Below are 27,684 nucleotides of genomic sequence, written 5' to 3'. Positions count from 1 at the left end.
ATGGAGTCCCTACCTGAAGAAACACATAAAGAAACTGGAAAAGGTTCAGAAGTTTGTGACGAGGCTCGTCCCAGAGTTACGAGGGATGAGATATGAAGAGCGCCTGAAATAACTGAACCTTACGACACTAGAAAAAAGACGGGAGAGGGGGGACATGATAGGAACGTATAAAATACTCAGGGGGCTTGACAGAGTGGACATAGACGAAATGTTCACACGGAATAGTAACAGAACGAGGGGACATGGGTGGAAGCTGGAAACTCAGATGAGTCACAGAGATGTTAGGAAGTTTTCCTTAAAGACAGACTATTTAACACAAGGGACACACGCACAAGGGGACACAGGTGCAAACTGAGTGCCCAAATGAGCCACAGAGATAATAGAATGAACTTTTTGAGTGGTTGACAAATGGAATGCATTAGGAAGTGATGTGGTGGAGGCTGGCTCCATACAGTTTCAAGTGTAGATATGATAGAGCCCAATAGGCTCAGGAACCTGTACACCTGTTGATTGACGGTTCAGAGGCGGGAGCAAAGAGCCAGAACTCAACCCCCGCAAGCACAATTAGGTGAGTACATAAACACACATGGGACCTGGTGGCTGAGCGGACAGCGCTCTGGATTCATAATCCTAGGGATCGATTCCCGGCGTTGGTGGAAGCAAATGAGCAGAGTTTCTTTGACCCAGAAGCATCTGTTCACCTAGCAGTAAATAGATACCTGGGAGTTAGACAGCTTTTACGGGCTGCTTTCTGTGTGTGTGTGTGTGTATTCACCTAGTTGTACTTTCGGGGGTTGAGCTCTGCTCTTTCGGCCCGCCTCTCAACTGTCAATGCTCAACCCCCGCAAGCACAACTAGGTGAATACAACAAGGTGAATATACAGTTTCAAGTGTGGACACGATAGTGCCCAATAGGCTCACCAATTAAAGTACACCAATTAACTGGCAGTTGAGAGGCGAGAACCATAGAACGGAAGTTCAACGCTCACAAGCACAGCAAGGCGATCACGGGGGCTTGAGGGCGGGAGCAGTGTGCTTGAGGGCGGGAGCAGTGTGCTTGAGGGCGGGAGAAGTGTGCTTGAGGGCGGGAGGAGTGTGCTTGATGACGGGAGCAGTGTGCTTGAGGGCGGGAGCAGTGTGCTTGAGGGCGGGAGCAGTGTGCTTGAGGGCGGGAGCAGTGTGCTTGAGGGCGGGAGCAGTGTGCTTGAGGGCGGGAGGAGTGTGCTTGATGACGGGAGCAGTGTGCTTGAGGGCAGGAGTGTGCTTGAGGGCGGTAGTAGTGTGCTTGAGGGCGGGAGGAGTGTGCTTGAGGGCGGGAGGAGTGTGCTTGAGGGCAGGAGCAGTGTGCTTGAGGGCGGGAGTAGTGTGCTTGAGGGCGGGAGGAGTGTACTTGAGGGCGGGAGCAGTGTGCTTGAGGGCAGGAGCAGTGTGCTTGAGGGCGGGAGTAGTGTGCTTGAGGGCGGGAGTAGTGTGCTTGAGGGCGGGAGTAGTGTGCTTGAGGGCGGGAGCAGTGTGCTTGAAGGAAGGAGCAGTGTGCTTGAGGGCGGGACGAGTGTGCTGGAGGGCGGGAGGAGTGTGCTTGAAGGCAGGAGCAGTGTGCTTGATTGCGGGACGAGTGTGCTTGAGGGCGGGAGCAGTGTGCTTGAGGGCGGGAGGAGTGTGCTTGAGGGCGGGAGGAGTGTGCTTGAGGGCGGGAGCAGTGTGCTTGAGGGTGGGAGTAGTGTGCTTGAGGGCGGGAGCAATGTGCTTGAGGGCGGGAGCAGTGTGCTTGAGGGCGGCAGTAGTGTGCTTGAGGGCGGGAGCAGTGTGCTTGAGGGCTGGAGTGTGCTTGAGGGCGGGAGGAGTGTGCTTGAGGGCGGGAGTAGTGTGCTTGAGAGCGGGAGGAGTGTGCTTGAGGGCGGGAGGAGTGTGCTTGAAGGAAGGAGCAGTGTGCTTGAGGGCGGGAGCAGTGTGCTTGAGGGCGGGAGGAGTGTGCTTGAGGGCGGGAGTAGTGTGCTTGAGGGCGGGAATAATGTACTTGAGGGCGGGAGGAGTGTGCTTGAGGGCGGGAATAGTGTGCTTGAGGGCGGGAATAGTGTGCTTGAGGGCGGGAGTAGTGTGCTTGAGGGCGGGAGTAGTGTGCTTGAGGGCGGGAATAATGTACTTGAGGGTGGGAGCAGTGTGCTTGAGGGCGGGAGTAGAGTGCTTGAGGGCGGGAGGAGTGTGCTTGAGGGCGGGAATAGTGTGCTTGAGGGCGGGAGTAGTGTGTTTGAGGGCAAGAGCAGTGTGCTTGAGGGCGGGAGGAGTGTGCTTGAGGGCGGGAGGAGTGTGCTTGAGGGCAGGAGCAGTGTGCTTGAGGGCGGGAGGGGTGTGCTTGAGGGCGGGAGGAGTGTGCCTGAGGGCGGGAGTAGTATGCTTGAGGGCGGGAGGAGTGTGCTTGAGGGCGGGAGTGTGCTTGAGGGCGGGAGGAGTGTGCCTGAGGGCGGGAGTAGTATGCTTGAGGGCGGGAGGGGTGTGCTTGAGGGCGGGAGGAGTGTGCCTGAGGGCGGGAGTAGTATGCTTGAGGGCGGGAGGAGTGTGCTTGAGGGCGGGAGGAGTGTGCTTGAGGGCGGGAGGAGTGTGCCTGAGGGCGGGAGGAGTGTGCTTGAGGGCGGGAGGAGTGTGCTTGAGGGCGGGAGGCGCTGTGTGGGAGACAGGGCCGGGGGGGGGTGAACCCCTCCCACAGTCAACACTGTGGGAGGGGGGGGAGGGGGGAGCCTCACTCCCGCCTGCCAGTCACGTCTGGCACACACGGGAATGTCTCATCAATGGTGGGGGGGGGGCGTCACCCCCCAGGCCCCCCCCCTCCTCCCCCCCAGCCCCCCTCCACCTCCCCCCCAGCCCCCCCTAGGTCACCCTCCAGGTCCAAAGAATTATTAACAACATGTATCCCCCTGCAAGACCTAGCAACAATATGTATCCCCCCTGCAAGATTTAGGAACAACATGTATCCCCCCCTTCAAGACCTAGCAACAATATGTATCCCCCCTACAAGACCTAGCAACAATATGTATCCCCCCTACAAGACCTAGCAACAATATGTATCCCCCCTACAAGACCTAGCAACAATATGTATCCCCCTACAAGACCTAGCAACAATATGTATCCCCCTACAAGACCTAGCAACAACATGTATCCCCCCTACAAGACCTAGCAACAATATGTATCCCCCTACAAGACCTAGCAACAATATGTATCCCCCCTACAAGACCTAGAAACAATATGTATCCCCCTACAAGACCTAGCAACAATATGTATCCCCCTACAAGACCTAGCAACAACATGTATCCCCCCTACAAGACCTAGCAACAATATGTATCCCCCCTACAAGACCTAGCAACAATATGTATCCCCCTACAAGACCTAGCAACAACATGTATCCCTCCTACAAGACCTAGCAACAACATGTATCCCTCCTACAAGACCTAGCAACAACATGTATCCCCCCTACAAGACCTAGCAACAATATGTATCCCCCTACAAGACCTAGCAACAACATGTATCCCCTACAAGACCTAGCAACAACATGTATCCCCCCTACAAGACCTAGCAACAATATGTATCCCCCTACAACACCTAGCAACAACATGTATCCCTCCTACAAGACCTAGCAACAATATGTATCCCCCCTACAAGACCTAGCAACAATATGTATCCCCCTACAAGACCTAGCAACAACATGTATCCCCCCTACAAGACCTAGCAACAACATGTATCCCCCCTACAAGACCTAGCAACAACATGTATCCCCCCTACAAGACCTAGCAACAACATGTATCCCCCCTACAAGACCTAGCAACAATATGTATCCCCCCTACAAGACCTAGCAACAACATGTATCCCCCCTACAAGACCTAGCAACAACATGTATCCCTCCTACAAGACCTAGCAACAACATGTATCCCTCCTACAAGACCTAGCAACAACATGTATCCCTCCTACAAGACCTAGCAACAACATGTATCCCTCCTACAAGACCTAGCAACAACATGTATCCCCCCTACAAGACCTAGCAACAACATGTATCCCTCCTACAAGACCTAGCAACAACATGTATCCCCCCTACAAGACCTAGCAACAACATGTATCCCTCCTACAAGACCTAGCAACAACATGTATCCCCCCTACAAGACCTAGCAACAACATGTATCCCCCCTACAAGACCTAGCAACAACATGTATCCCCCCTACAAGACCTAGCAACAACATGTATCCCCCCTACAAGACCTAGCAACAACATGTATCCCCCCTACAAGACCTAGCAACAACATGTATCCCTCCTACAAGACCTAGCAACAACATGTATCCCCCCTACAAGACCTAGCAACAACATGTATCCCCCCTACAAGACCTAGCAACAACATGTATCCCCCCTACAAGACCTAGCAACAACATGTATCCCCCCTACAAGACCTAGCAACAACATGTATCCCCCCTACAAGACCTAGCAACAACATGTATCCCTCCTACAAGACCTAGCAACAACATGTATCCCCCCTACAAGACCTAGCAACAACATGTATCCCCCCTACAAGACCTAGCAACAACATGTATCCCCCCTACAAGACCTAGCAACAACATGTATCCCTCCTACAAGACCTAGCAACAACATGTATCCCCCCTACAAGACCTAGCAACAACATGTATCCCTCCTACAAGACCTAGCAACAACATGTATCCCTCCTACAAGACCTAGCAACAACATGTATCCCTCCTACAAGACCTAGCAACAACATGTATCCCCCCTACAAGACCTAGCAACAACATGTATCCCCCCTACAAGACCTAGCAACAACATGTATCCCCCCTACAAGACCTAGCAACAACATGTATCCCTCCTACAAGACCTAGCAACAACATGTATCCCCCCTACAAGACCTAGCAACAACATGTATCCCCCCTACAAGACCTAGCAACAACATGTATCCCCCCTACAAGACCTAGCAACAACATGTATCCCCCCTACAAGACCTAGCAACAACATGTATCCCCCCTACAAGACCTAGCAACAACATGTATCCCTCCTACAAGACCTAGCAACAACATGTATCCCCCCTACAAGACCTAGCAACAACATGTATCCCTCCTACAAGACCTAGCAACAACATGTATCCCCCCTACAAGACCTAGCAACAACATGTATCCCCCCTACAAGACCTAGCAACAACATGTATCCCCCCCCCTTACGGGAAACAACTGGGAAATCACTTCCCAAACACCTGGAGTTTGGGTTTTGGACTGTCAATTTCCTCCAAGGGATAGGACCAGGAGTCGTGCAAAATAGACCATTTACGAAAAGTGTAAATCTTTCCACAGACATGGCAGCGTTGTTTACATTTGTAAACGGTTTACAAGCTTCAGAACTTCACAACACAAGGTTGTTACTGCCACAAACAGACCGGAATACTAACAAGTTTACTGTACACTGTGGATTCTTGGTACCATACTGTTTAAGAGCTTAGCGAACTAAGTTATGCAGCATTTCACTTTATCAAAAGCTTACCAGCATGCGAAAGTCAGCTTAGAATGCTTCGGTTATTGCATACAGTTATCTTATTGGTCCACTGAGGCGGGGTTATGTGTTGGTATCAAGTTATCTTAGGGTTATCTTTGAGATGATTTCGGGGCTTAGCGTCCCCGCGGCCCGGTCCTCGATTAAGTCCCCTCTCCAGCCCGGCTTGAGGCCAGGAATGTGATATCTTGGACCAGCCGATATATCTATAACTCTCTTATTACTGAAGAGGAGTCTCCTAGCTCACTGATTGTACCTATCTGGCTCCCCTATTATTCTGGCGCCCTATTACTCTGGCCCCCTATTACTCTGGCTCCCCTATTACTCTGGCCCCCTATTACTCTGGCCCCCTATTACTCTGGCTCCCCTATTATTCTGGCCCCCTATTACTCTGGCCCCCTATTACTCTGGCTCCCCTATTACTCTGGCTCCCCTATTACCCTGGCCCCCTATTACTCTGGCCCCCTATTACTCTGGCGCCCTATTACTCTGGCCCCCTATTACTCTGGCTCCCCTATTATTCTGGCCCCCTATTACTCTGGCCCCCTATTACTCTGGCTCCCCTATTACTCTGGCTCCCCTATTACTCTGGCTCCCCTATTACTCTGGCTCCCCTATTACTCTGGCTCCCCTATTATTCTGGCCCCCTATTACTCTAGCGCCCTTATTACTCTGGCCCCCCTATTACTCTGGCCCCCTATTACTCTGGCTCCCCTATTACTCTGGCCCCCTATTACTCTGGCCCCCTATTACTCTGGCCCCCTATTACTCTGGCTCCCCTATTACTCTGGCCCCCTATTACTCTGGCCCCCCTATTACTCTAGCCCCCTATTACTCTGGTGCCCCTATTACTCTGGCCCCCTATTACTCTGGCCCCCTATTACTCTGGCGCCCTATTACTCTGGCGCCCCTATTACTCTGGCCCCCTATTACTCTGGCCCCCTATTACTCTGGCGCCCTATTACTCTGGCCCCCTATTACTCTGGCCCCCTATTACTCTGGCGCCCTATTACTCTGGCCCCCAATTACTCTGGTGCCCTATTACTCAGGGCCCCCTATTACTCTGGCGCCCCTATTACTCTGGCCCCCTATTACTCTGGCGCCCTATTACTCTGGCCCCCTATTACTCTGGCCCCCTATTACTCTGGCGCCCTATTACTCTGGCCCCCTATTACTCTGGCGCCCTATTACTCTGGCCCCCTATTACTCTGGCCCCCTATTACTCTGGCTCCCTATTACTCTGGCCCCCTATTACCCTGGCGCCCCTATTACTCTGGCGCCCTATTACTCTGGCCCCCTATTACTCTGGCGCCCTATTACTCTGGCCCCCTATTACTCTGGCCCCCTATTACTCTGGCGCCCTATTACTCTGGCCCCCTATTACTCTGGCTCCCTATTACTCTGGCCCCCTATTACCCTGGCGCCCCTATTACTCTGGCCCCCTATTACTCTGGCCCCCTATTACTCTGGCCCCCTATTACTCTGGCGCCCTATTACTCTGGCCCCCTATTACTCTGGCGCCCTATTACTCTGGCCCCCTATTACTCTGGTGCCCTATTACTCTGGCCCCCTATTACTCTGGCGCCCCTATTACTCTGGCCCCCTATTACTCTGGCGCCCTATTACTCTGGCCCCCTATTACTCTGGCGCCCTATTACTCTGGCCCCCTATTACTCTGGCGCCCTATTACTCTGGCCCCCTATTACTCTGGCTACCTATTACTCTGGCGCCCTATTACTCTTGCGCCCCTATTACTCTGGCCCCCTATTACTCTGGCCCCCTATTACTCTGGCTCCCCTATTACTCTGGCCCCCTATTACTCTGGCGCCCTATTACTCTGGCCCCCCTATTACTCTAGCCCCCTATTACTCTGGTGCCCCTATTACTCTGGCCCCCTATTACTCTGGCCCCCTATTACTCTGGCGCCCTATTACTCTGGCGCCCCTATTACTCTGGCCCCCTATTACTCTGGCGCCCTATTGCTCTGGCGCCCTATTACTCTGGCGCCCTATTACTCTGGCCCCCTATTACTCTGGCGCCCTATTACTCTGGCCCCCTATTACTCTGGTGCCCTATTACTCAGGGCCCCCTATTACTCTGGCGCCCCTATTACTCTGGCCCCCTATTACTCTGGCGCCCTATTACTCTGGCCCCCTATTACTCTGGCGCCCTATTACTCTGGCCCCCTATTACTCTGGCTCCCTATTACTCTGGCCCCCTATTACCCTGGCGCCCCTATTACTCTGGCCCCCTATTACTCTGGCGCCCTATTACTCTGGCCCCCTATTACTCTGGCGCCCTATTACTCTGGCCCCCTATTACTCTGGCGCCCTATTACTCTGGCCCCCTATTACTCTGGCGCCCTATTACTCTGGCCCCCTATTACTCTGGCCCCCTATTACTCTGGCTCCCTATTACTCTGGCCCCCTATTACCCTGGCGCCCCTATTACTCTGGCGCCCTATTACTCTGGCCCCCTATTACTCTGGCGCCCTATTACTCTGGCCCCCTATTACTCTGGCCCCCTATTACTCTGGCGCCCTATTACTCTGGCCCCCTATTACTCTGGCTCCCTATTACTCTGGCCCCCTATTACCCTGGCGCCCCTATTACTCTGGCCCCCTATTACTCTGGCGCCCTATTAGTCTGGCCCCCTATTACTCTGGCGCCCTATTACTCTGGCCCCCTATTACTCTGGCGCCCTATTACTCTGGCCCCCTATTACTCTGGTGCCCTATTACTCTGGCCCCCTATTACTCTGGCGCCCCTATTACTCTGGCCCCCTATTACTCTGGCGCCCTATTACTCTGGCCCCCTATTACTCTGGCGCCCTATTACTCTGGCCCCCTATTACTCTGGCGCCCTATTACTCTGGCCCCCTATTACTCTGGCTACCTATTACTCTGGCGCCCTATTACTCTTGCGCCCCTATTACTCTGGCCCCCTATTACTCTGGCCCCCTATTACTCTGGCGCCCTATTACTCTGGCCCCCTATTACTCTGGCCCCCTATTACTCTGGCTCTCTATTACTCTGGCGCCCTATTACTCTGGCCCCCTATTACTCTGGCGCCCCTATTACTCTGGCGCCCCTATTACTCTGGCCCCCTATTACTCTGGCCCCCTATTACCCTGACCCCCTATTACTCTGGCCCCCTATTACTCTGGCTCCCTATTACTCTGGCTCCCTATTACTCTGGCTCCCTATTACTCTGGCCCCCTATTACTCTGGCCCCCTATTACTCTGGCCCCCCTATTACCCTGGCCCCCTATTACTCTGGCCCCCTATTACTCTGGCCCCCTATTACTCTGGCGCCCTATTACTCTGGCCCCCTATTACTCTGGCTCCCTATTACTCTGGCCCCCTATTACTCTGGCCCCCTATTACTCTGGCCCCCTATTACTCTGGCCCCCTATTACTCTGGCCCCCTATTACTCTGGCTCCCTATTACTCTGGCTCCCTATTACTCTGGCCCCCTATTACTCTGGCTCCCTATTACTCTGGCCCCCTATTACTCTGGCCCCCTATTACTCTGGCCCCCTATTACTCTGGCCCCCTATTACTCTGGCCCCCTATTACTCTGGCTCCCTATTACTCTGGCTCCCTATTACTCTGGCCCTCTATTACTCTGGCCCCCTATTACCCTGGCCCCCTATTACTCTGGCCCCCTATTACTCTGGCCCCCTATTACTCTGGCCCCCTATTACTCTGGCCCCCTATTACTCTGGCCCCCTATTACTCTGGCTTCCTATTACTCTGGCTCCCTATTACTCTGGCCCCCTATTACTCTGGCCCCCTATTACCCTGGCCCCCTATTACTCTGGCCCCCTATTACTCTGGCCCCCTATTACCCTGGCCCCCTATTACTCTGGCCCCCTATTACTCTGGCCCCCTATTACTCTGGCCCCCTATTACTCTGGCCCCCTATTACTCTGGCGCCCCTATTACTCTGGCCCCCTATTACTCTGGCCCCCTATTACTCTGGCGCCCTATTACTCTGGCGCCCCTATTACTCTGGCCCCCTATTACTCTGGCCCCCTATTACTCTGGCGCCCTATTACTCTGGCGCCCTATTACTCTGGCCCCCTATTACTCTGGCGCCCTATTACTCTGGCCCCCTATTACTCTGGTGCCCTATTACTCAGGGCCCCCTATTACTCTGGCGCCCCTATTACTCTGGCCCCCTATTACTCTGGCGCCCAATTACTCTGGCCCCCTATTACTCTGGCGCCCTATTACTCTGGCCCCCTATTACTCTGGCTCCCTATTACTCTGGCCCCCTATTACCCTGGCGCCCCTATTACTCTGGCCCCCTATTACTCTGGCGCCCTATTACTCTGGCCCCCTATTACTCTGGCGCCCTATTACTCTGGCCCCCTATTACTCTGGCGCCCTATTACTCTGGCCCCCTATTACTCTGGCGCCCTATTACTCTGGCCCCCTATTACTCTGGCCCCCTATTACTCTGGCGCCCTATTACTCTGGCCCCCTATTACTCTGGCTCCCTATTACTCTGGCCCCCTATTACCCTGGCGCCCCTATTACTCTGGCCCCCTATTACTCTGGCGCCCTATTACTCTGGCCCCCTATTACTCTGGCGCCCTATTACTCTGGCCCCCTATTACTCTGGCGCCCTATTACTCTGGCCCCCTATTACTCTGGTGCCCTATTACTCTGGCCCCCTATTACTCTGGCGCCCCTATTACTCTGGCCCCCTATTACTCTGGCGCCCTATTACTCTGGCCCCCTATTACTCTGGCGCCCTATTACTCTGGCCCCCTATTACTCTGGCGCCCTATTACTCTGGCTACCTATTACTCTGGCGCCCTATTACTCTTGCGCCCCTATTACTCTGGCCCCCTATTACTCTGGCCCCCTATTACTCTGGCGCCCTATTACTCTGGCCCCCTATTACTCTGGCCCCCTATTACTCTGGCTCTCTATTACTCTGGCGCCCTATTACTCTGGCCCCCTATTACTCTGGCGCCCCTATTACTCTGGCGCCCCTATTACTCTGGCCCCCTATTACTCTGGCCCCCTATTACCCTGGCCCCCTATTACTCTGGCCCCCTATTACTCTGGCTCCCTATTACTCTGGCTCCCTATTACTCTGGCTCCCTATTACTCTGGCCCCCTATTACTCTGGCCCCCTATTACTCTGGCCCCCTATTACCCTGGCCCCCTATTACTCTGGCCCCCTATTACTCTGGCCCCCTATTACTCTGGCCCCCTATTACTCTGGCGCCCTATTACTCTGGCCCCCTATTACTCTGGCTCCCTATTACTCTGGCCCCCTATTACTCTGGCTCCCTATTACTCTGGCTCCCTATTACTCTGGCCCCCTATTACTCTGGCTCCCTATTACTCTGGCTCCCTATTACTCTGGCCCCCTATTACTCTGGCCCCCTATTACCCTGGCCCCCTATTACTCTGGCCCCCTATTACTCTGGCCCCCTATTACCCTGGCCCCCTATTACTCTGGCCCCCTATTACTCTGGCCCCCTATTACTCTGGCTCCCTATTACTCTGGCTCCCTATTACTCTGGCCCCTATTACTCAGGCCCCCTATTACCCTGGCCCCCTATTACTCTGGCCCCCTATTACTCTGGCTCCCTATTACTCTGGCTCCCTATTACTCTGGCCCCTATTACTCAGGCCCCCTATTACCCTGGCCCCCTCGGTCCTCCCAGACAAGGGCAGGTCCGAAAGCTCTCCTTCAGGTCTTAAAAGGTCTGTAAGTCTTGGACTGGCTCCAGGGTCACTAAGGACCAAGTCCCTGTCTCCCTCATGGGTTTGGACTTAAGCTCCTGGGCCCCACCTCCCTTCCCTCGAGACTACGCCACGTTTACATGGGTTTTGTTTGTTTGTTGGCGTGTTGTGTACTCATGAGTGAGAGGAGGTACTCACCGTGAGTGTGGGTACTCACGCCGCCCCGTCCACCTCACCTGCGAACACACACACACAATAGTTAGGTCAGTCATTATAAAGCATTTACGCACAATTTTAATTTGAGTGGAACTTTGGATAAGTTCCAATGCCAGACGCCCAACCACTTGCGCTGAACGGTATAGAGCGACGGTAGAGCGTCATGCAGGTCGGCGTTCAATCCCCGACCGTCCACAAGTGGTTGGGCACCATTCCTTCCCCTCTGTCCCATCCCAAAGCCTTATCTTGACCCCTTCCCTGTGTTTTATAGTCATAATGGCTTGGTACTTTCCCCTGATAGCTCCATTCCATTCCCATGCCAGCTCCATTCCATTCCCATGCCCCATGTGGGAGAGGTGGAAGGGTTCGGGGACCCTTACTTATAGTAACCATATAGTAACCTTTCCCATAGCTCATGGTAAGCCTTACCCTACTAGTTGGCTGAGAGCTTTCCCTTCCCATAGCTCATGGTAAGCCTTACCCTACTAGCAGGCTGAGAGCTTTCCCTTCCCATAGCTCATGGTAAGCCTTACTCTACTAGTTGGCTGAGAGCTTTCCCTTCCCATAGCTCATGGTAAGCCTTACCCTACTAGCAGGCTGAGAGCTTTCCCTTCCCATAGCTCATGGTAAGCCTTACCCTACTAGCAGGCTGAGAGCTTTCCCTTCCCATAGCTCATGGTAAGCCTTACCCTACTAGCAGGCTGAGAGCTTTCCCTTCCCATAGCTCATGGTAAGCCTTACCCTACTTGCTGGCTGAGAGCTTTCCCTTCCCATAGTTCATGGTAAGCCTTACCCTACTAGCAGGCTGAGAGCTTTCCCTTCCCATAGCTCATGGTAAGCCTTACCCTACTTGCTGGCTGAGAGCTTTCCCTTCCCATAGTTCATGGTAAGCCTTACCCTACTAGCAGGCTGAGAGCTTTCCCTTCCCATAGCTCATGGTAAGCCTTACCCTACTAGCAGGCTGAGAGCTTTCCCTTCCCATAGCTCATGGTAAGCCTTACCCTACTAGCAGGCTGAGAGCTTTCCCTTCCCATAGCTCATGGTAAGCCTTACCCTACTAGCAGGCTGAGAGCTTTCCCTTCCCATAGCTCATGGTAAGCCTTACCCTACTAGCAGGCTGAGAGCTTTCCCTTCCCATAGCTCATGGTAAGCCTTACCCTACTAGCAGGCTGAGAGCTTTCCCTTCCCATAGCTCATGGTAAGCCTTACCCTACTAGCAGGCTGAGAGCTTTCCCTTCCCATAGCTCATGGTAAGCCTTACCCTACTAGCAGGCTGAGAGCTTTCCCTTCCCATAGCTCATGGTAAGCCTTACCCTACTAGCAGGCTGAGAGTCAAGGAATAGTAATAAAGGCAGGTGCAGAGGTCCATATAAGTCAGCTTCTATTTACATCCCACCACTCGTTCATATACATGTCTAACCTACACTTGAAACACGCCCATCCATCCCAACCTTATTGTGGGGTGTTGCTATACTAGGAACACAATGGTGAGGCTCTGTATGGTGTGTCAGCACACTGTGGCCCTTCATCTTCCATCACATATATCTATTGATGTTTCTGTGTGAGTTATTTGGACTGAGGTTACGTGGAAGCTTCCAGACCTTCCAGTCCCCCAGAGGCACCTTTGCTCACCCCATCCCCTTGTCGCCCCCCCCCCTTCCAGACCTTCCAGTCCCCCAGAGGCACCTTTGCTCACCCCATCCCCTTGTCGCCCCCCTCTTCCAGACCTTCCAGTCCCCCAGAGGCACCTTTCCTCACCCCCATCCCCTTGCCCCCTTCCAGTTTAGGGTCCTCTTGCACCACTAGGGGGCCCGTGGACCCCACGGGGGAGAGAGATTGGGCCCTCCACGGCACGGAAAAAGCTGAAGGCATTCTTAAATTTGTTAAAAATCCAGCGGTCCACATTACCATTTTGTGAGATCCGACGGAAGGTCGTTCCAGCTTTAGGGGGGTAGGGAGGGGGGTCTTCCCAGTCTCTTCTCGAGTGATGGAACTCTGAGAAGTTTAGGAGAGTGTGAGGTCCGAGTGACTGGCGGAGAACATAAGAACATAAGAACATAAGAACAAAGGTAACTGCAGAAGGCCTATTGGCCCATACGAGGCAGCTCCTATTCTATAACCACCCAATCCCACTCATATACTTGTCCAACCCGTGCTTGAAACAATCGAGGGACCCCACCTCCACAATGTTACGCGGCAATTGGTTCCACAAATCAACAACCCTGTTACTGAACCAGTATTTACCCAAGTCTTTCCTAAATCTAAACTTATCCAATTTATATCCATTGTTTCGTGTTCTGTCCTGTGTTGATACTTTTAATACCCTATTAATATCCCCCCGGTTATGTCCATTCATCCACTTGTAAACCTCTATCATGTCACCCCTAACTCTTCGCCTTTCCAGTGAATGCAACTTAAGCTTTGTTAATCTTTCTTCATATGAAAGATTTCTAATTTGGGGAATTAACTTAGTCATCCTACGCTGGACACGTTCAAGTGAATTTATATCCATTCTATAATATGGCGACCAAAACTGAACTGCATAATCTAAATGGGGCCTAACTAGAGCAAGATATAGCTTGAGAACCACACCAGGTGTCTTGTTACTAACGCTGCGATTAATAAATCCAAGTGTCCGATTTGCCTTATTACGAACATTTATGCATTGATCCTTTTGTTTTAAATTCTTACTAATCATAACTCCCAGATCCCTTTCGCAATCCGACTTCGCAATCACAACACCATCTAGCTCGTATCTTGTAACTCTATCATCATTACCTAACCTCAGAACTTTACATTTATCAGCATTAAACTGCATCTGCCAATCCTTTGACCATTTCAAAACCCTATCTAGATCAACTTGAAGTGATAGTGAGTCCTCCTCCGAATTAATTTCCCTACCGATTTTCGTATCATCGGCAAATTTGCAAATGTTGCTACTCAAACCTGAATCTAAATCATTTATATATATTATAAACAACAGAGGTCCCAGGACAGAGCCTTGAGGCACTCCACTTACAACATTTTCCCACTCTGACTTGATTCCATTTATACTAACTCTCTGTTTCCTTTGGTATAGCCATGCCCTAATCCAGCTTAATATAGCACCCCCAATACCATGAGACTCTATTTTTTTAATCAGTCTTTCATGTGGCACTGTATCAAAAGCTTTGCTAAAGTCAAGGTATACAACATCGCAATCCTTACCACTATCAACTGCCTCAACAATGCTAGAATAAAAAGATAACAAATTTGTTAAACATGAACGGCCATTTATAAAACCATGTTGCGACTCAATTATTAATTTATGTTTTTCAAGATGAAGACGAATTTTATTTGCTATTATAGATTCGAGTAACTTTCCCACAATAGACGTTAGGCTAATTGGTCGATAGTTAGACGCAAGTGATCTATCTCCTTTCTTAAAAACTGGTATCACATTAGCAACTTTCCAAAACTCTGGCACTCTGCCTGACTCTATTGATTTATTAAATATGGTTGACAGTGGGTCACAAAGCTCCTCTTTGCATTCTTTAAGCACCCTAGCAAACACTTCATCCGGCCCTGGGGATTTGTTTGGTTTGAGTTTTACTAATTGTTTAAGAACATCCTCCCTGGTAACTGCTAAACTCGTCAACCTGTCCTCGTCCCCACCCACATAGACTTGTTCGGCTGAAGGCATATTGTTAAGTTCCTCTTTAGTAAATACAGATACAAAATATTTATTAAAAATACTACTCATCTCTTCATCACTATCTGTTATTTGACCTGTCTCAGTTTTTAATGGACCTATCCTTTCCCTAGTCTTAGTACGATATAACTGAAAAAACCCTTTAGGATTTGTCTTTGCTTGCCCTGCTATGCGAACTTCATAGTTTCTTTTTGCTTTCCTTATCTCTTTTTTAACATTTCTAACCAGTTGTACGAATTCCTGTTCTAAAGTGACCTCCCCATTTTTAATCCTTTTGTACCAAGCTCTCTTTTTACCTATAAGGTTCTTCAAATTCTTTGTTATCCACTTTGGGTCATTAGTATACGATCTATTCAATTTGTATGGTATACTACGTTCCTGTGCTTTGTTTAGAATATTCTTAAATAAGTTATATATTGAATCCACATCGAAATCCCCATTTAAGTCACCTATCGCTGGGTTCATGTCTCGCTCCAAGACCGGCCCACACCCCATACCCAAGCCATTCCAATCAATTTGACCCAAAAAATTTCTTAGGCTATTAAAATCAGCTTTTCGAAAATCTGGCACTTTAACAGAATTTTCTCCTACTGGTCTATTCCATTCTATGCTAAATCTGATTTCTTTGTGATCACTGCTCCCTAGCTCACTCCCTATTTCGATGTCATTAATTTGCGTTTCCCTGTTAGTTAACACTAAATCTAAAATATTATTTTCCCGTGTTGGTTCCTTAATGTGTTGCGTAAGAAAGCAATCGTCAATTAATTCTAGAAAATCTACTGCTTCACTATTCCCTGTTTTGTTCAACCAGTTTATTCCGCTAAAATTAAAGTCACCCATGACATAAATACTGTTAGATCTAGATGCTCTAGATATTTCATCCCATAGATGCTTTGCTTCCATTCTGTCTAAATTTGGTGGCCTATATATTACTCCTATTATAATATTATTAGCTTTTTCGTTTAATTCAATCCAAATAGTTTCTGTGTGTGGCTCTGTTTTGATTCCCTCTTTGAGACTACATTTCAAATTGTCCCTAACATATATGGCTACTCCACCTCCTCGTCTAATATATCTATCTGTGTGAAATAGTTTAAATCCATATATTTGATATTCAGCTAATAGTTCTCTATTTTCTACATTCATCCACGTTTCGGTAAGTGCAATAATATCTATTTTTTCTGTGCAGACAAGAGCATTTAATTCGTTAATTTTATTTCTTAGACTTCTACTGTTAGTGTAATATACCCTAAGTGAATTGTTATTTTGCGGACCTTCTCTTTCCCTGATCGTTTTGCCAATTCCTTTCTCCCACAAACACATACTTTTATTACCTCCTTCCTCCAAATCAATTCCCATACCTCTATCTACTAACAGTTTAAACCCAAACAAATACCTCTAACCACTTCTTCTAGCGAGTTCGCAACAGCAACAACCCCAGCTCTCGATAGATGCACCCCATCACGAGCATACATTTCATTTCTTCCATAGAAGTGTTCCCAGTTGTCTATGAAAGATATTGCATTTGATTTGCAATATCTTTCCAGCCGGCAATTGACACCAAGTGCCCTCGATATCCATTCATTTCCCACTCCCTTTCTTGGAAGAATGCCACATATGATCGGGACTCCTCCCTTGCTCCTAACCAACTCTATGGCTGTTTTATACCTCTGAATCAGTTCCTCACTCCTGACTCGACCAACATCATTTCCTCCCACGCTAATGCAAATAATGGGATTGTTCCCATTACCAGCCATAATATCATTCATGTTGTTTATAATATCACCAATGCCAGCTCCGGGATAGCAAACCCTTAACCTGTTCCCCCTATCTCTAGCACAAAACGTTCTATCCAAATACCTTATCTGGGAATCTCCCACAACTAATGTTTGCTTAGGTACTTCCTTTACTTTCTGAGGGGCCTGCGCTTCCTTTCTCTTCGTTGCTTTCCCTTTTGCGCGATCCACAGTCTCTCCACAGCACTCGTCCTCCAAAACGTCAAATGAATTTGAAGTTGCTATGGCGTTTGAAGGCGGCTTTATCAAAGTCTTCTTAAGGCCCCTGTCTTTCGCAACTCTCCAGGACGAGGTCCCTTTACTGCTGGTCTCCTCCTTCGTTACTTCTCGTTGTTTTTTAAGCTGACGCACCTCCTCCCGCAGAGAGTCCAACTCTGTCCTCAGGGCTCCCACTAGAGTCACCAGGTCCTTCACTACAACTTCCATATTGCTATAACAACACTCAGGAGCTCCGGTTAACACAACCTCTCGGAGGGCAGAACACGATTCAAGTTAGACCTTAAAGGTTGCTAAGTGTTAGCACTGTTGTTGTTGTGGTGGTTCATTAGTAACAACCACAACAATTTTATCCTTAACGACAGGGTAGATAGATAGTGATGGATAGTGGAGGAAGTGGTGGTGACAGTAGTGAAGATAATAGTGTTGGAGAGAGTAGTTCGCCCTTGGCGTTGGGTGAGGGTGGCGCACGATATAACCCTAACATGCATATATATTCACTGGCTGCCTGTCCCCCAGCAAAATGAATCACAAATCAACGATATCAGGTTAGGGGATAACGTACCATCTAGAGAATCATCCATGTGACAGTCAGTCAGCATGGATTTAGAAAGGGGAAAGTGGAGCCTGTCTAACCTCAATGAGTTCTATGACAGGGCTCCTATAATTAGACAGGGAGAAAGAAAACCGGTTATAGACTGTTTTTCTCCCTACATTGAGGCTGTTCTTCATGAAAGACTGGTGTATAGGGTGGTCAAGCAGGCTGTGATGACTGGAACAGGCTGGCCAAGTCACTCTATTTGGTAAGGGAGCATCTAAACCATTATCTTCCATTAGTCAAAGAATTCTCTCCAAGATTCACAATATATTCTTCAATAGTTCAGTGACATTCCTCAATAGTTCAGTGTCATTCTCCAATAGTTCAGTGACATTCTTCAATAGTTCAGTGTCATTCTCCAATAGTTCAGAGACATTCTTCAATAGCTCAGTGTCATTCTTCAATAGTTCAGTGACATTCTTCAATAGTTCAGTGACATTCTCCAATAGTTCAGTGACATTCTTCAATAGTTCAGTGACATTCTTCAATAGTTCAGTGACATTCTCCAATAGTTCAGTGACATTCTTCAATAGTTCAGTGTCATTCTTCAATAGTTCAGTGACATTCTTCAATAGTTCAGTGACATTCTCCAATAGTTCAGTGACATTCTTAAATAGTTCAGTGTCATTCTTCAATAAGAACATAAGAACAAAGGTAACTGCAGAAGGCCTATTGGCCCATACGAGGCAGCTCCTATTCTATAACCACCCAATCCCACTCATATACTTGTCCAACCCGCGCTTGAAACAATCGAGGGACACCACCTCCACTACGTTACGCGGCAATTGGTTCCACAAATCAACAACCCTGTTACTGAACCAGTATTTACCCAAGTCTTTCCTAAATCTAAACTTATCCAATTTATACCCATTGTTTCGTGTTCTGTCTTGTGTTGATATTTTTAATACCCTATTAATATCCCCCCCTGTTATGTCCATTCATCCACTTGTAAACCTCTATCATATCACCACTAACTCTTCGCCTTTCCAGTGAATGCAACTTAAGCTTTGTTAATCTTTCTTCATATGAAAGATTTCTAATTTGGGGAATTAACTTAGTCATCCTACGTTGGACACGTTCAAGTGAATTTATATCCATTCTATAATACGGCGACCAAAACTGAACTGCATAATCTAAATGGGGGAGTACAGTGACATTCTTCAATAGTTCAGTGACATTCTTCAATAGTTCAGTGACATTCTTTAATAGTTCAGTGACATTCTTCAATAGTTCAGTGACATTCTTCAATAGTTCAGTGACATTCTTCAATAGTTCAGTGACATTCTTCAATAGTTCGGTGACATTCTCCAATAGTTCAGTGACATTCTTCAATAGTACAGTGACATTCTTCAATAGTTCAGTGACATTCTTCAATAGTTCAGTGACGTTCTTCAATAGTTCAGTGACATTCTCCAATAGTTCAGTGACATTCTTCAATAGTACAGTGACATTCTTCAATAGTTCAGTGTCATTCTTCAATAGTTCAGTGACATTCTTCAATAGTTCAGTGACATTCTCCAATAGTTCAGTGACATTCTTCAATAGTTCAGTGACATTCTCCAATAGTTCAGTGACATTCTCCAATAGTTCAGTGACATTCTTCAATAGTTCGGTGACATTCTCCAATAGTTCAGTGACATTCTTCAATAGTACAGTGACATTCTTCAATAGTTCAGTGACATTCTTCTTCATTCTTCAATTTATTAGCATAGAATGGAATAGACCAGTAGGAGAAAATTCTGTTAAAGTGCCAGATTTTCGAAAAGCTGATTTTAATAGCCTAAGAAATTTTTTGGGTCAAATTGATTGGAAAGGCTTGGGTATGGGGTGTGGGCCGGTCTTGGAGCGAGACATGAACCCAGCGATAGGTGACTTAAATGGGGATTTCGATGTGGATTCAATATATAACTTATTTAAGAATATTCTAAACAAAGCACAGGAACGTAGTATACCATACAAATTGAATAGATCGTATACTAATGACCCAAAGTGGATAACAAAGAATTTGAAGAACCTTATAGGTAAAAAGAGAGCTTGGTACAAAAGGATTAAAAATGGGGAGGTCACTTTAGAACAGGAATTCGTACAACTGGTTAGAAATGTTAAAAAAGAGATAAGGAAAGCAAAAAGAAACTATGAAGTTCGCATAGCAGGGCAAGCAAAGACAAATCCTAAAGGGTTTTTTCAGTTATATCGTACTAAGACTAGGGAAAGGATAGGTCCATTAAAAACTGAGACAGGTCAAATAACAGATAGTGATGAAGAGATGAGTAGTATTTTTAATAAATATTTTGTATCTGTATTTACTAAAGAGGAACTTAACAATATGCCTTCAGCCGAACAAGTCTATGTGGGTGGGGACGAGGACAGGTTGACGAGTTTAGCAGTTACCAGGGAGGATGTTCTTAAACAAATAGTAAAACTCAAACCAAACAAATCCCCAGGGCCGGATGAAGTGTTTGCTAGGGTGCTTAAAGAATGCAAAGAGGAGCTTTGTGACCCACTGTCAACCATATTTAATAAATCAATAGAGTCAGGCAGAGTGCCAGAGTTTTGGAAAGTTGCTAATGTGATACCAGTTTTTAAGAAAGGAGATAGATCACTTGCGTCTAACTATCGACCAATTAGCCTAACGTCTATTGTGGGAAAGTTACTCGAATCTATAATAGCAAATAAAATTCGTCTTCATCTTGAAAAACATAAATTAATAATTGAGTCGCAACATGGTTTTATAAATGGCCGTTCATGTTTAACAAATTTGTTATCTTTTTATTCTAGCATTGTTGAGGCAGTTGATAGTGGTAAGGATTGCGATGTTGTATACCTTGACTTTAGCAAAGCTTTTGATACAGTGCCACATGAAAGACTGATTAAAAAAATAGAGTCTCATGGTATTGGGGGTGCTATATTAAGCTGGATTAGGGCATGGCTATACCAAAGGAAACAGAGAGTTAGTATAAATGGAATCAAGTCAGAGTGGGAAAATGTTGTAAGTGGAGTGCCTCAAGGCTCTGTCCTGGGACCTCTGTTGTTTATAATATATATAAATGATTTAGATTCAGGTTTGAGTAGCAACATTTGCAAATTTGCCGATGATACGAAAATCGGTAGGGAAATTAATTCGGAGGAGGACTCACTATCACTTCAAGTTGATCTAGATAGGGTTTTGAAATGGACAAAGGATTGGCAGATGCAGTTTAATGCTGATAAATGTAAAGTTCTGAGGTTAGGTAATGATGATAGAGTTACAAGATACGAGCTAGATGGTGTTGTGATTGCGAAGTCGGATTGCGAAAGGGATCTGGGAGTTATGATTAGTAAGAATTTAAAACAAAAGGATCAATGCATAAATGTTCGTAATAAGGCAAATCGGACACTTGGATTTATTAATCGCAGCGTTAGTAACAAGACACCTGGTGTGGTTCTCAAGCTATATCTTGCTCTAGTTAGGCCCCATTTAGATTATGCAGTTCAGTTTTGGTCGCCATATTATAGAATGGATATAAATTCACTTGAACGTGTCCAGCGTAGGATGACTAAGTTAATTCCCCAAATTAGAAATCTTTCATATGAAGAAAGATTAACAAAGCTTAAGTTGCATTCACTGGAAAGGCGAAGAGTTAGGGGTGACATGATAGAGGTTTACAAGTGGATGAATGGACATAACCGGGGGGATATTAATAGGGTATTAAAAGTATCAACACAGGACAGAACACGAAACAATGGATATAAATTGGATAAGTTTAGATTTAGGAAAGACTTGGGTAAATACTGGTTCAGTAACAGGGTTGTTGATTTGTGGAACCAATTGCCGCGTAACGTGGTGGAGGTGGGGTCCCTCGATTGTTTCAAGCACGGGTTGGACAAGTATATGAGTGGGATTGGGTGGTTATAGAATAGGAGCTGCCTCGTATGGGCCAATAGGCCTTCTGCAGTTACCTTTGTTCTTATGTTCTTATGTAATAGTTCAGTGACATTCTTCAATAGTTCAGTGACATTCTCCAATAGTTCAGTGACATTCTTCAATAGTTCAGTGTCATTCTTCAATAGTTCAGTGACATTCTCCAATAGTTCAGTGACATTCTCCAATAGTTCAGTGACATTCTTCAATAGTTCGGTGACATTCTCCAATAGTTCAGTGACATTCTTCAATAGTACAGTGACATTCTTCAATAGTTCAGTGACATTCTTCAATAGTTCAGTGACATTCTTCAATAGTTCAGTGACATTCTCCAATAGTTCAGTGACATTCTTCAATAGTACAGTGACATTCTTCAATAGTTCAGTGTCATTCTTCAATAGTTCAGTGACATTCTTCAATAGTTCAGTGACATTCTCCAATAGTTCAGTGACATTCTTCAATAGTTCAGTGACATTCTTCAATAGTTCAGTGACATTCTTCAATAGTACAGTGACATTCTCCAATAGTTCAGTGACATTCTTCAATTGTACAGTGACATTTTTCAATAGTTCAGTAACATTCTTCAATAGTTCAGTGACATTCTCCAATAGTTCAGTGACATTCTTTAATAGTTCAGTGATATTCACTATACAAAGCTTCCTAGCATTACGTAAGTAATGAAGAAACATGATATATTTACTCACTATAATGTATAGAAACATGATATATTTACTCACGATAATGTGTAGAACTATGATACATTTACTCACTAAAAACATATCTTTACTCTGAATTAATATAATTTTATAACGAATTTAGACGAGACTAAGTGGCAGGTGACGCCATAGGAAGTCGACAATCCAAGCGACAATGTTATTTTTGATTCAGTTATTCGGAACCAAATGTTCCGAGTAGCCCGGGCTATGGCGAGCCCGTAGTGGACTGACCTGGCACAGGAGCACACAATGTTGTGGAGCGACTTATCCAAGATATATTGTTGCTTGGAGGCGAGGTGAGGCTAAGTCGGGTCTCCAGGCAATAGTATATTTTGGATAAGTCGCTCCACAACATTGTTGCTCGGATTGTCGACTTCCTATAGCGTCAACTGTCACTTTCGATTCCCATTGATATCCAAAGTGCTTGGAAAGGATGGGGGATGAAGAGGGATGGGGGATGATAAGTAGACATTTGTTAGGTGTGTGTGTGTGTGTGTGTGTGTGTGTGTGTGTGTGTGTGTGTGTGGCGTGCAGGGTTGTCAGTGTGTTGGCTGGAGACACTTGTGTGGGTGTCTCAGTTGGTGTCTGGTTTCCTTTGAGCTGGTGGTGGTGGAGGTGGCTTCAGGAGCCTCATCTCTCCAACATCAGGCTCCTGACACCGCTTCTACAACAAAAAGGTTTTTGTTTGTGGTTGTACTCGTTTTTATAACATTTTCTCTCTTTCTCATTATATATATATATATATATATATATATATATATATATATATATATATATATATATATATATATATATATATATATATATATATATAAGTCAGGTCCGGGATGGTCCGCTCAGTTTCGTCTAATTTCGCTATAAAATGATATTATTTCAGGATATTGAGGTGGGATGGTAATAAGCTTCTGGGAGGGCAACTAAAAAATAAACACCATTTTATACGGAGTGGTAAACCAGGAGAGCGGCCACACTCACACTACCCTCGAGGCCGCTGAACCCAGCTAACCACCCGCCGGGAAAATAGAGGGAACAATAGAAGGGGTAGAAGATGAAGGGCCAGAAGAAGAAGATGGGGTGTTGCTGGAGCCCATCTTCAAGGGTGCTGGTGGGGGGGTGGGAGGGGGGGGGGTGGAGGGAGTAAGAGGTCTGGGGTGGGCAGATACAGCAGGAAAGGTCACCGAGGCAGTAATCCTGGGAAGGGGAATTGCCTGTGAGCCGTTTATATGGGATGGGTCACGACGCTTCCCCTCCCCCCCCCACTACCCTTCCACCCAGGGAACAATCACCCAGTAAAGCAGTTACACCTATCCTCTCCTCCCCCCCCCCCCGCCCTCTCTGTACACGAGGACAGACATGGGACAATACTGGGACGCCTGTACACACGAGGACAGACATGGGGCAATACTGGGACGCCTGTACACACGAGGACAGACATGGGACAATACTGGGACGCCTGTACACATGAGGACAGACATGGGACAATACTGGGACGCCTGTATACATGAGGACAGACATGGGACAATACTGGGACGCCTGTACACACGAGGACAGACATGGGACAATACTGGGACGCCTGTATACATGAGGACAGACATGGGACAATACTGGGACGCCTGTATACATGAGGACAGACATGGGACAATACTGGGACGCCTGTATACATGAGGACAAAACTGGGACGCTTGTATACATGAGGACAGACATGGGACAATACTGGGACGCCTGTATACATGAGGACAGACATGGGACAATACTGGGACGCCTGTATACATGAGGACAGACATGGGGCAATACTGGGACGCCTGTATACATGAGGACAGACATGGGACAATACTGGGACGCCTGTACACACGAGGACAGACATGGGACAACACTGGGACGCCTGTACACACGAGGACAGACATGGGACAATACTGGGACGCCTGTACACACGAGGACAGACATGGGACAATACTGGGACGCCTGTATATACCTCATCCTGAAGCTTTCCAGTTTTTACGAGAGCTTAAGAAAAGCTTATAGGGCCCGGTACGACCCTGCACTTCCGACCCGGTACGACCCTGCACTTCCGACCCGGTACGACCCTAGGCGTACGAACGAACGAGCAAAATATAGGACAAGATACCGTTCGGGTGAGCGGGGAAGTGGGTAAAACTGAAGAATAGTTGGTGAGAGGAAACGTCGAAGTCGGTGAGAGGAAACGTCGAAGTCGGTGAGAGGAAGCGTCGAAGTCGGTGAGAGGAAACGTCGAAGTCGGTGAGAGGAAGCGTCGAAATCGGTGAGAGGAAACGTCGAAGTCGGTGAGAGGAAGCGTCGAAGTCGGTGAGAGGAAGCGTCGAAGTCGGTGAGAGGAAGCGTCGAAGTCTGAGAGACAGAGCCCGGGGTTACACCCAGGTGCATGGTAGGCTCCCATCGACCGGCAGGGAGCCGGTCGGCCGAGCGTACAGCACGCTGGACTTGTTTGTGATCCTGTGGTCCTGGGTTCGATCCCAGGCGCCGGCGAGAAACAATGGGCAGAGTTTCTTTCACCGTATGCCCCTGTTACCTAGCAGTAAAATAGGTACCTGGGTGTTAGTCAGCTGTCACGGGCTGCTTCCTGGGGATGGAGGCCTGGTCGAGGACCGGGCCGCGGGGAACACTAAAGCCCCCAAATCATCTCAAGATAACCTCCAATTTTAAACGGGCAAAATTAGGTCCCCATCACCCAAAAGAGGGGGAAGAAGGCGGCTGCCTTCATGTGGTTCTGGTTCTCCAGAATATTGCAGTGGGTGTTAGTTCTTATGTTTTGGCTTGGTGTGCATGGTGGGGTTTTTACTGGAGCTGGGTTATTTACGTCTTTGGTTGCAGGGCGCCATAAGCGGTTGCACAGTAAGTTTTTCAAGGCATTTCTGTCTACTGGGGTTACAGACTCGTCGTCGTCTTCGTGGTTTGGTGTTATCGTTTAGTCTACCACCTCCAAGACGGCCAATGGTTGGACTGGGTTCTTTGGGTTGTGGAGTAAGAATGTGCGAGGGGCGTGCACATTCCTCACCTGGAGAGCGTGCAGAGATCCTTTACTGCTAAAATCCACTCAGTAAAACATCTAAATTACTGGGACCGACTAAAGAGCCTAAATCTGTATTTTCTTGAGTGCAGGCGGGAGAGATACATAATAATTTACACGTGGAAAATAGTAGAGGGGCTGGTCCCAAACCTGCACACAGAAATAACACCACATGAGACCAGGAGGCATGGCAGGATGTGCAGAATACTCCCGTTGAAGAGCAGAGGTGCAACAGGTACTCTGAGAGAGAACTCTATCAACATCAGAGGCCCGAGACTGTTCAACACGCTTCCACTACACATAAGGGTCATTACTGGACGACCCCTCGCAGTGTTCAAGAGAGAACTCGATAAGCACCTCCAAAGGATACCTGATCAACCAGGCTGTGACTCATACGTCAGGCTGCGAGCAGCCGCGTCCAACAGCCTGGTTGACCAGTCCAGCAACGAGGAGGCCTGGTCGACGACCGGGCCAGTGGGTCGCTAAGCCCCGAAATCACCTCAAGGTAACCTCAAGGTAGGGGTACGCAGTTCTTCAGTGTGCCCTTGTGCGAGCGAACCTTCGTCTAATTTTGACAACCTGACACCACCAGAGTCTTCTGACATCGGGTCCCGCATTGGTACTTGAAATCTCGTCACTCTGGAGTCGTTGTTGGCTATTTCGATCTCTTAGGACACACAGGGGTTGAATATTTTCGGGGATGTTGTTCCGTCAATTATTTCAGTTTCCAACGCTCCTGTCTGAGCTGGGTCAGGCGTGGTTGGGTCACGTCCTTGCGTTGGTTCATCTGCAGGTTCGGTGAGTGGGGAAGCTGCCGAAGTGCAGGTGGTGTTCGGGTTTGGTGTGACGGAGTACTGGTGTAGAGTCTGCCTCTGGTGGTGCGGTGTGTCTGGTAAACACGGCTTCTGGTAGCTCGAAGGTCGGTAGCTTGTTCTCTTCGTAGAGTTCTTTGAGTATTTTGTACTGCAGTCTGAGATCTCCGCCTGAGAATGTTTTTGTGAACCCTAAGCGTTCTACCCTGCGCTTCCGACCCGGTATGACTCTGCGCTTCCGACCCGGTATGACTCTGCGCTTCCGACCCGTTATGACTCTGCGCTTCCGACCCGGTATGACTCTGCGCTTCCGACCCGGTATGACTCTGCGCTTCCGACCCGGTATGACTCTGCGCTTCCGACCCGGTATGACTCTGCGCTTCCGACCCGTTATGACTCTGCGCTTCCGACCCGTTATGACTCTGCGCTTCCGACCCGGTATGACTCTGCGCTTCCGACCCGGTATGACTCTGCGCTTCCGACCCGGTATGACTCTGCGCTTCCGACCCGGTATGACTCTGCGCTTCCGACCCGGTATGACTCTGCGCTTCCGACCTGTTATGACTCTGCGCTTCCGACCCGGTTCGACCCTGCACTTCTGACCCGGTACGACCCTGCACTTCCGACCCGGTACGACCCTGCATTTCTGACCCGGTACGACCCTGCGCTTCCGACCCGGTACGACCCTGCACTTCCGACCCGGTACGACCCTGCACTTCTGACCCGGTACGACCCTGCACTTCCGACCCGGTACGACCCTGCACTTCTGACCCGGTACGACCCTGCACTTCCGACCCGGTATGACCCTGCACTTCCGACCCGGTACGACCCTGCACTTCCGACCCGGTACGACCCTGCACTTCCGACCCGGTATGACCCTGCACTTCCGACCCGGTATGACCCTGCACTTCCGACCCGGTACGACCCTGCGCTTCCGACCCGGTACGACCCTGCGCTTCCGACCCGGTACGACCCTGCACTTCTGACCCGGTACGACCCTGCACTTCCGACCCGGTACGACCCTGCACTTCTGACCCGGTACGACCCTGCACTTCCGACCCGGTACGACCCTGCACTTCTGACCCGGTACGACCCTGCACTTCCGACCCGGTATGACCCTGCACTTCCGACCCGGTACGACCCTGCACTTCCGACCCGGTACGACCCTGCACTTCCGACCCGGTATGACCCTGCACTTCCGACCCGGTATGACCCTGCACTTCCGACCCGGTACGACCCTGCACTTCCGACCCGGTACGACCCTGCACTTCCGACCCGGTACGACCCTGCGCTTCCGACCCAGTACGACCTGCACTTCCGACCCGGTACGACCCTGCACTTCCAACCTGCTACGACCCTGCACTTCCGACCCGGTACGACCCTGCGCTTCCAACCCGTTACGACCCTAAGCGTACGACTCGGTACGTGGGAAGCCGAGAGCAAGATGTCAACTCTCTGG

General features: G+C 48.6%; 4 protein-coding genes across 4 annotated transcripts in view; 1 reads left to right on the top strand and 3 right to left on the bottom strand.

The window, feature by feature from the left end:
* LOC123767553 (CD82 antigen) overlaps positions 1 to 27,684 on the top strand; it is a 690,815-nt gene that overhangs the window by 241,533 nt on the left and 421,598 nt on the right. The gene's annotated exons all lie outside the window — the stretch shown is intronic.
* The window catches only part of LOC123767767 (uncharacterized), a 672,233-nt gene that overhangs the window by 395,091 nt on the left and 249,458 nt on the right, over positions 1 to 27,684 (bottom strand). The window lies entirely within an intron of this gene.
* LOC123767862 (mucin-3B-like) lies at positions 1,006 to 26,030 on the bottom strand. Its single transcript, XM_069310255.1, has 6 exons — positions 25,973 to 26,030; positions 24,496 to 24,734; positions 21,693 to 22,277; positions 18,903 to 19,394; positions 18,018 to 18,382; positions 1,006 to 2,602 (listed from the first exon to the last, which is right to left on the bottom strand). Exons 1-6 carry the CDS (start codon positions 26,028 to 26,030, stop codon positions 1,006 to 1,008), a joined length of 3,336 nt encoding a protein of 1,111 aa, XP_069166356.1.
* The window catches only part of LOC138355369 (uncharacterized), a 2,085-nt gene continuing 529 nt past the window's right edge, over positions 26,129 to 27,684 (bottom strand). The window contains exon 2 of the mRNA XM_069310254.1: positions 26,129 to 27,539. Within this exon, the coding sequence (XP_069166355.1) occupies positions 26,129 to 27,539 (1,411 nt within the window). The remainder of the gene's footprint in view (positions 27,540 to 27,684) is intronic.

This window comes from Procambarus clarkii, chromosome 67, assembly GCF_040958095.1.
Source record: "Procambarus clarkii isolate CNS0578487 chromosome 67, FALCON_Pclarkii_2.0, whole genome shotgun sequence".
In the NCBI taxonomy this organism is placed as follows: domain Eukaryota; kingdom Metazoa; phylum Arthropoda; class Malacostraca; order Decapoda; family Cambaridae; genus Procambarus; species Procambarus clarkii.
This window is presented reverse-complemented; position numbering and strand designations above follow the sequence as displayed.